A 16,195-nucleotide genomic window follows, 5' to 3' on the forward strand; every position below is an offset into this window, starting at 1 on the left:
ATGAGGACCGAGATTTCATGAAAATTTTATTCTATGGAAGCAGTGAAGTCAGCGTATGCATAAGATTTTGAGAAACCAGTGCCCTGGGCCACTCTTGTCACCTGTCTGTTTTCGCCATGACCCCCTGCCACATACATTCAGACTGATACTTACCCAGGTCCTATTCCTCCAGTTTCATATTCTCCATAAGAAGAGATCATGCTTCCTTCAGAGCAGAAGGCTACGCCTCATCAAACATAATGACTATTACAAAGGATTTGGATATTTTCTTGTATTCTCAGGCTTTATTTGGCTGGAAGTCTTGTGAGTGGGATAGTTGCAAAGGCTATCATAATCAAGTACCCCAACTGGATACATTTTTAAAAGAATTTATTTTCTCGATGTATGGGGAGGTGATTTTCAGAGACCGGGGTGTCCACTGTGGTGTTTCCCTAACACATCCCCATGTTACACAGATGCTGGTGGTCTAATATTTTTCTCATCTTTTCACCACTTCTTTTCCATCAGATTCATCAACATCATGAAATTCAGAAACCAAACAGCTGTTTCAGAATTCCTTCTCCTGGGACTGACAGATGACCCAGCCCTGCAGCCCCTCATCTTCAGCCTGTTCCTGTCCATGTACCTGGTCACCATCCTGGGGAACCTGCTCATCATCCTGGCCATCAGCTCTGACTCCCACCTCCACACCCCTATGTACTTCTTCCTCTCCAATCTCTCCTGCACTGACATCTGTTTAAGCACCACCACAGTCCCCAAGACGCTGGTGAACATCCAAGCACGAGATCAAAGCATATCTTACACAGGCTGCCTCTCCCAGGTCTGCTTTGTCCTGATTTTTACTGTCTTGGAAAATTTTCTCCTTGCAGTGATGGCCTTTGACCGCTATGTGGCCATTTGTCACCCCCTGAAGTACACAGCCATCATGGACCCCCACCTCTATATCTTCCTTCTTCAATTCTCTCTGCTCATCAGCACTGTGGATGCCCTCTTCCACACTCTGATGGTGCTGCGGCTGTCCTTCTGCACAGACCTGGAGATCCCCCATTTCTTCTGTGAACTAGCTGAAGTCCTCCAGCTGGCCTGTTCTGACATCCTTATTAACAACATCCTGGTGTTTGTTGCAGCCTGTGTATTTGCTGGTGTCCCTCTCTTGGGGATCATTTTTTCATACATTCACATTGTATCCTCTGTCTTGAGGATGCCATCATCAGGAGGAAAGCATAAAGCCTTTTCCACCTGTGGGTCTCACCTGTCTGTTGTCTCCCTGTTCTATGGGACAGGATTTGGAGTGTACATTAGCTCTGCAGTGACTGACTCCCCCAGGAAGACTGCCGTGGCTTCAGTGATGTACTCTGTGGTCCCTCAGATGCTGAATCCCTTTATTTACAGCCTGAGGAACAGGGACATGAAGGAGGCCTTGAGGAAGCTCATTGGTAGGGTAGCATTTCCTCCAAGATGTGTCATCTGCTTTGGACTTGACTTTTAGAGAAAGTTGTAGTGACAGGATTCCTGGTGATCCAGAATGCCTATTTTCTCTATCGCTACATTCTTCTAAAGTAATGACACAATGAGTAGGTACATTTTAACTTGGTTGAAACCTGAGTTTACTTTGTATCAAGCTTTGTGATTTTTAAAAGTCATTTATCTGTCCTTAAATACAATTTCTTTCTTGGGTTCACAGGAAGAAGAGTTTAAAGCAGGGTTTCTAGTTTTAGCAATGTTTTTGACACACTGATTTTGGGACAGGTAACACAAACTGTAGTCATATCTAGAAAGGGGTTTTCACCAGATCATGTAGTTAGGTCTAAGGGAATCTCATCCTAGATAGCATGCTATTGTGAGCCAATGGAGCGAACACTGTAGGGGGATGAGTGATGAAGGGGGAAGGGTTTTACCCCTCCTGAGCTCACCCAGGACTGGTTCTCCTTGAGTTCCCACAGTGATAGGAACAAATTCAGGTGTCATTTTGGACATGATGCCAGAGGCAAAAAATCGAGATTCCTCCCACTTCATGTGCTGATATTTAATATTTCCATGCATCAACCAGACTGCATTTCTGTGGTGGAGGGGATGGTGGCCCTTCAATTAAGACCAGATCTGGTTGCACTCACTTACACTTATCTAATATGATAAATGGGCAAATGTAACCTCTAGGATGAAGGGGGAAAGTGATTTTCAGAATAGGAGTTTTTCCTGGAGTGTCTTAGTGGACCCTAAATGTAAACTCACGTTTCCTTATAAGATAGACAGAGGAGAGAAGACCCAGAGAAACGTGGGAGGCACTGTAACCCTGGAGATGCAGATAGTATGGATTGTGAGTGTCTGATCATTTTCCTGCAACACTCACACTTTCAATGGACTATTGTACATTTTCATCATCATTGTAGATGGCATTGAGGTTCCTTGTATGACAGGAACAGCTGCTTTGCTGTTAATTTACACTTTTCTGTAAAAATATTGATAACCAAAATACAAGATTTCAATCTATAAACTGAAGTGTGTGTGTGTGTGTGTTTTGAGGGAGAGAAAGAGAGAGAAAGGGACAAACTCTGATGTTTGGAAAACTTCGCAGTGAAATTCTAAAAATAAAATAAAATCTCAGCAAAATGATTAGTGCATTATGATTATGAGGACTATATTAGAAAATCATGTTTAAAATATGCAGACTCAAATTTCACTGAATCCTAAATAACATTAAACCTCCATGGTTGCATTTCATAATATATTGTATGTATTGCCACTTGTATTAATATATATATATATATATATATATAAAAATACATATTTGTATGTGTGCCTATCTTATTTTTGATGTGAGCCATGGTGTCAAACTTCCTGATTTCATGTGTGACTCTAAAGATACCTACTGAAGGGAGGCAGAACCTAGTACAGAAGGAATCATGTCCACTTGCAAGTGGTGCTTGTGATGGACATGAGCAGAAAGATGGGAGGGACATAAAGACATACTCATTGTATCTCAGGATGAGGATTTGGCCGACACCAAGTTAAGAAAGATGTGTTAGGAAAGGAATCGATGTGTCTCATGTCTCAAACGACTGTCTCAATAATCTTACATTGCAATGATTTCACTGTCAGTGAGTGAGTTCCCCGATAAGACACTGGATTAAGTATTGGAAGTCCCTCAACCATTACACCTACTGATGTGCCCATACATACTCGGCTCAATGTTTTCTTCTGTCTTTGAAATCCACTCTTTTTTTGCTTTCAACTTCAAAAGCAGCCTAGACGCTTGTCTTGGGAGAGTGTGCCTCTATTATCCTAACATTCAGCTCAGGATACAACAACAAATGTTTACTTCTTTTCTCCAGCTTTTTCAAATCCCTGCATATCATATTCTTTCTCTCCTCTGGTTTGGAAAGAAATTGTGTGCAACACATCACAAGAAATAATGTTTCATTCTAAATGGATAATTAAAAGCCTTGGCTCATGAAAACAGTAGCCATGGCACCTGGAAGTTTGGGGAAGTTGCTCTGGCTTGTTTTGATGCAGCCACATGCTCAATACAACTGTGTGTGCAGAGGGCTGGAGACCTTGAGAGCTGAGGGACATCTCTGATGCTCTGTTCAGGTAGATATCAGGAGGCGGGCGATGGATTCTTAGCGACTTCAGATTCGTTCATCCAGTAGCATAATAGGTCACCTTACATGATGGCAAAGAATGAACTCCAGAGTCTGATATCATGATGTCAAATGGTCGGGAATTTCTCTTTAGAAAAGCAAAGAACAATGAAATCACATCATTTGCTGGCAAATGCATGGAACTCGGAAATATCATACTGAGTTAAATAAGTCAAACTCAGAAAAATCAGTGGTCTAATGTTTTCTCTCATAGGTGGAAGTAAGAACAAGAAAGGGTAAATAGAATGATTACATGAAAACTGATGAGAGACCAATAGAGTAGCAGAGGGATGGAGAGAGAAGGATGAGAGGACAGCGTGGGGATAAACTGGGGAATGAGACCGAATGATTATGATCTGTCCGTGTACCAACATATACAACGAACCCATTTTTACATATGATTTTAATACACTAATGAAAATAACAACAAAATAGGAGTGACATCGCTAGAGTAGAGCAAGTGGATCAGAGAGAGTGAGGATGGAGAGAAAGGAATTAAGACCAATCTAACCATGTTGTATGTACAGACAAATCCCATGAGGTATAATTATAACACAACAAAAATGGTTTGGAAAAGAAAAGTGAACAATAAACCTTATGTGTACCACACGTCCTGGTCTAGCTACAGTCACATTCTCTTCTTTGTTAATAGCAAAACTCCTCAAGAAGCTCTCTCCAGCTCTTCTCCACTCATATTTTTCTGAGGTCCATCCAATGAGGTCGTAGCCACATTTGTCCTCTGCAGGTCACAGTTGCCCTCACCAGTCACCAGGCAGGTCCATCCACCTGACTCACATCACTGACTTCTGCTGCTTGACGATGTGGACACTGTCACAGATCTGTCCACCTGGTGGACAGTGAGCTTGGTTAGACTCTTGGAGGATTTTCTGACACTTTGAGGGGCACCAAGCCCAAGTCCTGGGTCTAGGCTGGGCTTCACTCTGCAGTTCATCCACATTTCTCAGATAAAGAAGCTCTAGCTTAGCCACTGGAATACATCTTCTCCTGGGGCATTTAGTCCTCATTACCAGGAAAGGGAAACTCCTTTCCAGCTTACAGGGATAAATCCAGAGATCCTTGGCTTCTACCCATTAAACATGCTTTCTCGGAGTTCCTTTGTAAATGTGTGGAAAACTTGAACTTACTTTTATTTAGATTAACCGTTCTCTTTGTGCGATACATGGAAGATTGGTCTTCTTTTATTATCTCAATGATATCTTTGCAAATTTTATCTATGATTAATGTGTTATAAAACTTAATGAGGTTAAAGTGGTGAAGAAAGATGCCATCATGGCAAAAATCTCAAATAACATACCTTGAAAATTAGAAATTCATACAGAATGAGTGAACATGGGGTAAAATGTTTTGATAACACATGAAGATATAGAAGCCTTAAGTAAAATGTTTTAAATGAACACTGATGTGGAGCTCCACCTCTGCTTTTTAAGCAAAAGGTTAAGTTCTGACCACATGTACTGAGAGTATGGACATTGGCACAGTCTGCTTTTTGGTGATTAGCTGACATATTTTCTGTTTTATTGGTTCTTTTTAGTTATACATAACATTGGGATTCCTCTGACATAATTAAAAAGGCATGAAATATAATTTCGCCAGTATATCCCTTTCCCTCCCCTGTTCTCCTACCTTCTTCCCTTTCCTCTTGTTACCTATGTTACTGGTATTTATTTTTAGGTTATTTTTTAGTTTTTAGTTAGCGTTTTGTGAATATACATAATGACTGCTGCATATTTACATATGTACATAAGAAAGCTGGGTTAGATTAATTCCATGTTTCTTAGATCACATTAAAAATGTAATAATTTATACCTACATATATATGAAGGTATATATGTATATATGACATATTCTCACATCTAAAATAGGAACCAGGCTTTGGGAGGTAATTAAATAGACAGCTGTGCCTTAGTTTTTAACTTGGATGGAACACTGGGATCTATTGTAGAGGAAGTAGGCATTGCAAGTTCAAGGTCTGGGAATTGGGGATGGGCAGGAACCATGGGGAGAACTGAATGATGAACAGTTTTCCTCAGGGATCAGGAAGTCAGCCATCCAGAACTCCCCACCTCCAGAGTCTTGGTCTTTAAGGACCTGCACTCCTGGGGTGAGAATGACTGTGAAATAGCTGGTCTAATGAGGAGCTTTGCATATTGAGACCCCAGAGAAATAGCATCAGGATGCAGCATCTGACCTCACTCCCCAGCCCTGCCCTGCTCAGGAAGCAACACCCAAGCCTCCTCCCAGAGACAATCTTCCCTGACCAGGATCCATTATCCCTCTGGTCTGTCTGCACGTCCTGAAACAGATTTTCCATCTTCAGTATTCAGGTAAGATGTTCAGCTTCTTTCCTCTTGAAACCAGAAAGGGAGCACAAAGTCCCCTAGTTAATGCTGTAGGAATGAGGGAAGACGTGTTTTGAGAATTTCATCCTGGGGAAGCAGGAGAAAGCATGTGCAGGAGACGATGAGAAACAGGATCCATGCCCAGCAAGTCAGTATCCACCCCTTAACCCTTCCCATAGGCCCTCACATGATGTCATGAAGCGCCTGTTCTTCCACTGGGTGCACAAGCACATGGGCCATTTCCTTCAGGCAGGAAATCTTCCCTTTCTCAAAGGTGATGACTCTTACAAAGCACTCTGACATTTACTCAAAGTCTTATTTGGTGTTGGGTGTATTAGCCTATGTCCGCTATGTGGCCATCTGCAATCCCCTGAGGTACACATAACCACCTACCACAGACTAGTGGCTTTGCAACAGAAGCTGATATTCTCAGAGTTCTAGATGCTATTGCGCAGAGGTCAAAGTGTCTCAGGAATGGTGTTCAAACACATTCCCACGTTGGGCTGCTGCCACAGATCTATGTATATTCACCACCTTGTTTGCAACAGATTGATCAACATCATGGAAGCTAGAAACCACACAGCTGTTTCAGAATTCCTTCTCCTGGGACTGACAGACGACCCAGCCCTGCAGCCCCTTCTCTTCAGCCTGTTCTTGTCCATGTACCTGGTCACCATCCTGGGGAACCTGCTTATCATCTTGGTGGTCAGCTCTGACTCTCACCTCCACACCCCCATGTACTTCTTCCTCTGCAGCCTGTCCTTTAATGACATCTCCTTAAGCACAACCATCATCCCCAAGATGTTGGTGAACATCCTGAGACAGGATCAGAGCATCTCCTACACGGGATGCCTCTCCCAGGTCTGCTTTGTATTAGTGTTTGTTGGTATGGAGAATTGTCTCCTTGCAGTAATGGCCTATGACCGCTATGTGGCCATCTGCAATCCCCTGAGGTACACAGTCATCATGAACCCCTGCCTGTGTGGACTGCTTTTGCTGTTTTCCTTATTCCTCAGCACTGTGGATGCCCTGCTGCACAGTCTGATGATCCTACGGCTGTCCTTCTGCACAGACTTAAAGATCCCCCACTTCTTTTGTGAACTTGCTCCTATCATCAAGCTGGCCTGTTCTGATACCTTCATTGAGAACATCTTGATTTATATTTCATTTTGCATCTTTGCTGGTGTTCCTCTCTCTGGGATCATTTTCTCTTACATTTACATTGTGTCCTCTGTCTTGAGAATTCCATCATCAGAAGGAAAGCATAAAGCCTTTTCCACTTGTGGGTCTCACCTGTGTGTTGTCTCCTTGTTCTATGGGACAGGATTTGGGGTCTACGTTAGCTCTTCATTAACCGACTCACCCAGGAATTCTGCTGTGGCTTCAATGATGTACACTCTGGTCCCTCAGATGCTGAACCCCTTTATCTACAGCCTGAGGAACAGGGACATGAAGGAGGCCTTCAGAAAACTCCTTTGACAGACAGTTTCTCATCTATGACATGGGGTCTCCAGAGGAAGTCAAGTGACAGTGTTCCTGCTTAGCTCGAATACCTGACGCTTTGTCACTATGTCCTTCTAAGATGTTGAGATAACACAATGACCACTTGCATTTTAACTTGGTTGAAACCTTACTTTTCAGGTGGTCTAGGTTGGTGATGTTTGACTTATCTTTTCCATTCTCTAAACACATTTCCTTGTTCAGGTTTCACAGAAGTGGAGTCTAAAACAGGGGTTCCAGTTGTAGTGAATTTCTCTGTGTTGTACCCTCAGTAGATGGCACATTAGTGAAGCAGAACAGGGAAAGAATGGACACAGGAAAGCGTGGTCACATCTGCAGAACAGCTTCCCCTGGAGATCTTGTCCAGGGCCATCCCAGCTGCCTTCCACTGTCGAACCTGCTGTGAGACAAAGGGGTGCAAATTCGTAACCCAGGAAGCAATTCCTTGGACCTTTTAGTAAACTTACCCCACCCTCGTAAATTCCTGGTGGTCCACATCTTCCCTGAAGTATTCCTTTACCCTGACAATCTAATGGGCCTTAGTGAGCTTCAACACACACATTGTCTATCTGAGTAACTGGCATAATTAAATGATCAGTGGTTTGAGATGACTGTGACGTAGTAGAACATTTAAATGAAGATGATTTCTATGCTAATAAGAAAAGAATACCATGCATATGACAGCTCTACCAATGAAGAGAGTCACCTTCCATTCCTAGATCATCAGAGTCTGGGAATGCACTGGGACAGATGTGGAGCTTCATTCAGATCCCCATGAAGTGGCCTCATCCTAGCACTTGTTCTGTTCCTGTCCCCAGGCCATAACTGCATGGGTGATGTCACATCTGGACAGGATGCCTGAGGTGACACTCTGAGAGTCTGCTCCTGGTGACTTAACTAGGAAGTCATGGGTTATGGGTCAGCCACATTGTATCCTTGAAGTGGACTGAATGGTGGCCATCAAAATATCCTCGATCCTGTCCTGTTAACATGCAATATATTTGGGATAAAGGTGACTGTTACTTGCTTGGAAGAAGGGGATTTGTAGAGCAGGAGCTTTTACCTGATTCTGTGGACAGGCTGTAAATGCAATCCTGTGTTTCCTTATAGCGGAAGCAGAGCACACACTGCACACGGGAGGCACTGTGACCAGAGGTGGGAGTTGGATGGATGGAGTCACTATTGATGCCAGTGTGTGATCACTTAGCCCCACAGAGCTGTCATTTTCTTAGACTCTTATGGATTTGTAAAAATCAATCCTTTATGTATCCCTCTTATTAAATAAATTAACTACTATTGAAGTTCAGATTTAATACGTGAATTCCATGACTTCTTGTTAGTCCTGTGATTTTGCTTCAGAATCAGTCATGCTGTTGGGTGTGGCAGTGATTCATCTATTTTCAGTGCTCTGTAGTTGAATATTATGTGTGATGCTATTAAAATATGGAGCATTTCTGGCATTGATGTAATTTCAGTAATTTTTTTTCCTCTTACAATAAAGCTACTTTAACATTCTCCTCTATGTCCTCTGAAGGAATGAAAACATAATTTTGTTATTGGGGTAAAATTATTGGATACAAAACAGGATCTTTTCACTTTGGGTTAGTTCCAAAAAGTTTTAAGTGCTTAAATCTATTTACCCCCACCCTTGGAAATTCCTGGTGGTCCACATCTTCCCTGAAGCATTCCTTTTCCCTGACAGTCTAATGGTTTAAAATAGCATTCAGTTAATTTACCTTTTTCTTATATTGAAGCTGAGAGTTCTTTTATACATTATGGTGTAATTGTTTTCCTTTCTTATGAGATACATGTCTATGATATTTCCATGTTCTCTGAATCTTATTCAAAGTAGTTCATTAGATAATACCACAATGAATTATATATTATTGTACATATTATTATCACATATATAAAGTATATATTGCCTATGTCTGAATGGAATGGATTGCTCATTTGCGTATTTGTAGATACCTACTCCTGCTTGGTTTTAACAGGGTTTAATTTGTCAGTATATGCCCTGATTGTCTCTGCTCACTACGTAGTGATCTGAAAAGCCTACTTGCACTCAGAAAGCATTTGTTGTTGTTGTTGTTGTTGTTACCTTTTGCAACCAAAGATGAAATTACAAAATTTATTTTTGCCTTTGATTTCAGGCAGGAATCTAAACTCAGTTTTATTTCTCAGCACACCTTATATTTCGTAGTCCATCACTGTAAAACAAAATCGCCAAGGAAGGAACTCTTCATTTATGTGTTGATGCTTTTCTGGACTCTCTTTCCTAAACAGTGTGATTGTCATATCCTGCTCTAATATCACGTCTCTGTGATTACAGAATAGCTGTTGGCTGACACTAATTTTGATGTGGTAATAAGCCATACAGCTTTTTTTCCCCAAATTTAGTATACTTTTATTTTTATATTTGTTTAAATTAGTTATACATGACAGGAGAATGCATTTATGCACTTTGATATATCACACATAGATGGAATATAATTTCTCATTTTTCTGAGTGTCCATGTTGCAGAATCACGTTGGTCATGCAGCCATATATATACATACAGTAATAATGGCTGTTTCATTCCACTGTCTTTCCTATCCCCACATCCCCCACCACCACACTTCCCTCTACCTAATCTTAGGTAACACTATTCTTCCCTAGTGCCCTCCCATCTTATTGTGAATTGGAATCTGCATATTAGAGAAAACATTCGGCCTTTGGTTTTATAGGATTGGCTTATTTCACTTAGTGTGATATTCTCCAACTCCAACCATTTACTGGTAAATGCCACAATTTTACTCTTCTTTAAAGCTGAGTAATATTCCATTGAGTATATATACCACATTTTCTTTATTCATTCATCTATTGAGGGACACCTAAGTTGGTTCCATAGTCTAGCTATATTCCATAGTCTAGAATTGAGCTTGTCTAGAATGATGTGGCTGTGTCACTATAGTATGCTGATTTCAAGTCCTTTGGGTATAAACCAAGGAGTCGGACAGCTGAGTCAAATGGTGGTTCCATTCCCAACTTTCTGAGGAATCTCCAAACTGCTTTCCATAGTGGTTGCACTAATTTGCAGTCCCACCAGCAATATATGAGTGTACCTTTTTCCCCACATCCTCACCAACATTTATTGTTGCCTGTATTCTTGATGATTGCCATTCTGACAGGAGTGAGATGAAATCTTAGAGTAGTTTTGATTTGCATTTCTCTAATTGCTAGAGATGCTGAACACTTTTTCATGTATTTATTGATCAATTGTATTTCTTCTTCTGTGAAGTGTCTGTTCATTTCCTTAGCTCATTTATTGATTGGGTTATTTGTTTTTTTCAGTGTTAAGTTTTTTTGTTTACAGTTGTGAAGGTAACTTTTGCCAGCCCAACAACTTTTATTATATTTTACAGATTTCTCTAAATGTGGTGATTTAGGAGGTGGTAGTGTGGAGGTACTTAGATTTATATGAGGTCATATGTGTAGAGCCACATGATGGGATTCATATCCTTGTAAGGAGAATAAAAGACACCAGAGATTCCCTCTCTGCCAAGAGAAGAGAGCCATGTGAAAAAACACAAAGATGACCCACCATTTCCAGTGAATTTGTAGCACTTCAGTTTTGGACTTTGCAACATGCAGCAGTCTGAGAGACGAACATCTGTTGTTGAACCCACCCACTCTCTGCAGTTTCATTATAGTAGCCCCCATTGACTGAGAATCCCATTTGTCTACGTGTAGAGACAACAGCAAAATATAAGTCTGGAGGCCATCCAATGTGCGATTGGATTTCCAGTGGCAATGGGAAGATCCACTTCCTTAACAGCTACTTACTTATTGTTTAATCATTCATCATTCCACCAAATCTTAATGAACGTGAGTGGAGCCCTGCTCTGTTCTAGATGCTGAGACAACTGTACCCAAACTGAAGTAGACCCTTATTCAAGGGGCCATCCCTCCAGGAGGAACGACATGGGCAGTCCAACAGAGGCGTGTGTGGTGGACACTGTGGTGTGCCCCCAGGACCTAAATTCTCACCCAGCTTGCAGGAGTGCTGGTGGCACACAGCATTGGCTGTCAGCCCTTCCTGGGACCGCATCTGTGAGTGGGAGCTACTGCTCATGACCCTTCTCGAGGTTGCAACCAAAGACTGGTCAAAGCAAAGATTAACACCTGGTCCACCTGGTGCACCTGGAGACACGTCTGAAGGTGCATCTCATATCAAGCTCAGCTGTCCATTTGTGGGGGACCCTGTTGATCTGTTTGCATTGAAACCAACCTCAAGCTGCTTTAATTATTGTAGCTTTATCATTCAGGTGGCATGAGTCCTCTGACTTTACTCTTCTTTTTCAAAATTGTTTTGGCTCTCCTAAGTCTTACACATTCCATTTCAACTTTAAACTCCTCCCAAATAGCCTGCTGGGATTTTCGTTGGGATTTCATATCAATTCAGGGGCAATTGACATATAATATAAGCACAGTCTTCCAATCTGTGCATATATTATATGTGTCCATATTTTTAGACTTTCTTTAATTTTCTCCAACAGTTTTTATAGCTATCAGGGTACAAACCCTTCACATGTTTTTCAAATATATCCTTAAGTATTTCATATTTACAAAAATATTTGAAATAAACAAAATCCCCAAACAAACACCCCTCAGTAAAGTAGAAATAGGAGAGATCTTCCTCAGTCTGATAAGCTCACCTATGAAATCCTTCGGCTACCGTTGCCCTTACGGAAGTTCTCTGCTCACCTCTGCTCAGCAGCGTTGCCTGGGCCCTGCTCACACAGCACACGGCATCTCTCTAATGAATTCCTGGGCTCCTCTTCAGTACAAAGGCATCTCTAGTAACGATTATAGGAAGCCTTGTTCCATTTCAGATGTGAAGCAATATTCTGTATATATGGGCACGAATAATTTGCTAACAAATATTAGATAAGATATTGTGTCATCAGCCTTTATGGCTTTACAAATACTTCAGATAAATCAGTCTCAAAAGAGGAAAGGTTTATTTTGGCTCATTTCTGAGGTTTTATTTTATCATCATTTCTTCTGTTGCTTTGGGCCTGGGATCATGAAGAACGTCATGGAGGGAATGTCAGGCAGAGGATACCACCAGGAGAGGGGGGGGGAGGGAGGAGGGGGTCTCACTCTCCCCTTCAAGTGCACGGTCCCCAGTGACCTAACTACCTTCTGCTACACCCCATCTCTGAATGGTCCCACTACCTCCCAAGAGCACCCCTCCCAAGAGCACCCCAGACCAATATCCGAACTCTCACATGGTAAAAATGTAAATGCTCAGGGTGTTTCTTCTTGACCTTTGTCGAATATTTGATGAACTGTGAGATGAAATGAAATCTCTCAATGTAGTTTTGATTTACATTTCCCTGACTGCTAGAAATTTTGAACATTTTTTAAACGTTCTTTTTCAGATGTGAAGCATCTGTTCTTTTTGAAAAATGTCTGATTAGTTTGTTTGCCCATCTACTCATGGGGTTACTTGTTTTTCTTAGTGTTATTTTTTGAGGTCTTATGTATTCTGGATATTAAGCCCCTGTCAGAGAAGCAGCTAGCAATGATCATCTCCCATTCTGAGGCCCCCTCTTTGCATTATTAATCATTTCCTTTGCTGTGAATAAGCTTTTTAATTTGATGGCATTCCACTTATTGATTCTTAGTTTTATTTCTTGAGCTTTAGGGGACTTGTTAAGGAAGTAGGTTCCTGCTCCAGGAAGGAAAGGTGACCCTTTGGGAAACTGCGTCTTTTAATATGAAAACTCAGTTTCAAGTTTCAGCAAGTTCAAGTTTATCCACAAGACATTAATTTAAAAAAGAACTCTAAATAACTTACAAAAAATCAGTGGAGAAGAGGAAGGGGAGTAGAGTGGAAGGTGGGGGAAGGGGGGAATGTCGGGAACTGAATTAGAGAAAATTATACTCCATGTTTGTGTAATTCTGTAAAAATGTATCCTAAAGTTAAATATGACTGAAAAGTATCAATAAAAAATTTTCAGTGAGTTACACTGGAATTTGCCTTTATTAAAAAGTTGGATTTTAATGACATATTCACAGAATTATCACTCATATTTATTTCTTGCATTAATTATTTATATTAATAAATATAAATTATAGTTATAAATATATGCATATATTAATATCTGTAAATAGACGCTCTTTACTTGTACCTACAGCTGTCTATATTACTGTACATAACTATAGAAACTATCTTCTATAGTTTATTTTGGAGATGAAAGGCAATAGTTTTCCTGAGGTTGTGTGTTAGGTGGAGCTGCAGCAATATTTGGGGACAGAAGACTAGATCCATACAGATGGAAGCCATGTCCATGTGTGAAAGGTCCTTGTGATGGACCTGAAGAGAAGGAGGTGAAGGAATGCCTGACAGGATGTGGGATCAGCCAACACCATGCTGGGAAAGGTCAGGAATCCCTCAACCAAATACCACCTAGCGAGGGTCTCACAGGCAGCAAGTGACTACCCGGCTCAGCAGCTGGTGCCGATGAGATATTTCAAGTTCCTGGAGGTGAAGTTTATGGAGGTGTCGAGGCACGTCCTGCTGGAGGCCTGTTTTGTGTCGAGGTCTAAGTGCTGGGCAGTCTTCCTCCCCCTTGTCCTCTCCCAGCTGCATCAGCTGCCTGGACTCCTGTCCTGGGAGACTCTGCGTTCGACCTCCTATGAGTTGGTCTAGGATGCATTTACAAACATGGCTATTTCTTCAGATTTTCAATTCTCTGCATATTTATCTTTCCTCTTATTCCTCTGTTTTGGAAAAAAAAATTGAGCAACCTGTCACCTGAACTCATAGAGATTTGATCTTCAACAAATTACTGAAAATAATGTCTCACCAAAATAGTAGTCATGAGTCCTAAGGTTTTGGAAGCAAGTCCTCTGACCCAGAGTGTGGGTGCTGTCTGGACGCTGCCCCTTGGTGGATAGGACCTATGAGGCCAGAGAACTGGAGACCTTCAGAGCTGAGTGTACCTGTGTCTCAACTCAGGTGAAAGTTTTCAGTGACCCTTCAGTTTTCCTAATCTAGTACTTCTCAGAGATCAGTGAAGCCTGACATCCTTACTCCAAATGCATATGAACTTCCTCTAAAAAATAAGAGGAAGTGATTTTACACTCTCATCCTGCTCTAGCTGCAGTCTCTCCTCTCTTTGTATCACTACTCCTCAAAGGAGATCTCTCTACTCACCATCCCTCGCTAAGTGGCTGAGACTGTATTTAAACTTGCAATCCTCCTGCCTCAGCCTCCCAAACCACCAGGATTACAGGTGTGCATCATAGCACCTGACTAAAATAATGCATTTTTAAAATGTTAAATTCATGTAGAAACAGGAAACAAGTGATAAATCATGTTGATAAGGATAGGGAAATATTGCTGTCCTGAAATATGAAAGGTTTTAAATGAACACTAACATGGAACTCCGTCTCTTCCCTGTAGAGCATGCTTGAGATCCAGCCAAATCTACTGAGTGTATGGACGCATCTGCCTACTGCTGACTTGTGCTGAGTTTGTATTTGAATTAACACCTCAATTCAATTTTAAATTGAAGGACCATAATCTCAGTTCACAGCTTCCTTATGTGAAGAAAAGTGAACCGTGATGACACAGCGATGATTAAAGAAATAGATGAGAATGTGCTAGTGCCCCTCAACAGATGGACAGATAAAGAAAGTGTGGTACATATACACAGGGGAGTTGGACTCCACATAAAGAAGAATGAAATTATGACACTTGCTGGTCAACGGATAGAACCCGAGAACATCGTGCTAAGTGAGATCAGCCAGACTGAGAAGGTCAAGGGTGGAATGTTTACTCTAATGTGGGGGAGCTAGAGCAAAGTAAAGAAAAAGGTGGGGGAACCCCAAGAAAATAGAAGAGGGACCAGTGAAGCAGAGGGAGGTGATGGAGATGGAGGAGGAGGGAGAGAGAAAGCAGGGGCTTCAGAATGACATGGACCAAATTATACTATGTGCAATAGGAATATATCACAGTGAGCTTCACTTTATGGATATCTTTTAAATTTGATTTTTTTAAAAATGAATGCCAGCAGAACGTATTACAATTCTTATTACACATACACAGCACAACTTTTCATGTCTCTGGTTGTATACTTTATGTGTATCTATAAAGCTCAAAAACTATCAATAAAGAGAGGGAAAGATGAGTAAAGTAGAGAAGTAGAAGAGGAGCAGAGAGGAGGGAGGGAAAGAAGTACCAGGGACCCAAGTGGAGCAAATCGTAAGCCATGTGTGCGTGACTTGTCAACACAAACCCCCGTATGTTGTGTAACTAACTATAACACACGATTGACAACACAAAAAAGGCCTTGAGGAAAAGAAATTAAGACTCAGGTATCATCAATGACAAGAAGAGAAAATTGGATTTTTATTTTAAAACCTCTTAGCTATATTTGTGGTCGTGTTATTTATACCCTCTGTATGAGGTATATTTCACACTAAAAGTAAATCAGGCTCCTTGATTTCATAATAGATAGAGACACTTCTTTAAAGCTAAAGCAGAAGTTTCCAATTTATTAGAAAATGCTTTGTGTTGTGTTCACAGGCTACAATAAATGGAGGGAGGGAGAATCAGTGGAGAGAACCGGGTGATCTCCACCTGGCTTCTGGGGCCAGGGGACAAGCCAGCCTGAAAGCCTCCCTTCTGTTTCCTTGGT

The 16,195-nt window shown here is 41.3% G+C and overlaps 2 protein-coding genes across 2 annotated transcripts; both read left to right on the forward strand.

The window, feature by feature from the left end:
- Positions 1–520: 520 nt before the first annotated feature.
- Positions 521–1,827, forward strand: LOC124092279 (olfactory receptor 7G2-like). Its single transcript, XM_046443740.1, has 2 exons — positions 521–1,441; positions 1,750–1,827. Exons 1-2 carry the CDS (start codon positions 521–523, stop codon positions 1,825–1,827), a joined length of 999 nt encoding a protein of 332 aa, XP_046299696.1.
- A 4,732-nt stretch (positions 1,828–6,559) lies between these two features.
- LOC124092219 (olfactory receptor 7G2-like) lies at positions 6,560–7,480 on the forward strand. The gene has a single exon (XM_046443692.1). It carries the CDS (start codon positions 6,563–6,565, stop codon positions 7,478–7,480), a length of 918 nt encoding a protein of 305 aa, XP_046299648.1. The 5' UTR covers positions 6,560–6,562.
- Positions 7,481–16,195: the final 8,715 nt, after the last annotated feature.

Source organism: Marmota monax, unplaced genomic scaffold (genome assembly GCF_021218885.2).
Source record: "Marmota monax isolate L192 unplaced genomic scaffold, Marmota_monax_Labrador192_F-V1.1 WCK01_AAM20220418_F8-fsc00102, whole genome shotgun sequence".
Lineage (NCBI taxonomy): Eukaryota > Metazoa > Chordata > Mammalia > Rodentia > Sciuridae > Marmota > Marmota monax.

Excerpts from the sequence above, each read along its gene's own strand:
- LOC124092279 (XM_046443740.1), top strand. The coding sequence starts at position 521 with ATGAAATTCAGAAACCAAACAGCTGTTTCAGAATTCCTTCTCCTGGGA. Across the intron at positions 1,442-1,749 it reads TGAGGAAGCTCATTGGTAGG|GTAACACAAACTGTAGTCAT; the intron begins GTAGCATTTCCT and ends ATTTTGGGACAG.
- LOC124092219 (XM_046443692.1), top strand. The coding sequence starts at position 6,563 with ATGGAAGCTAGAAACCACACAGCTGTTTCAGAATTCCTTCTCCTGGGA.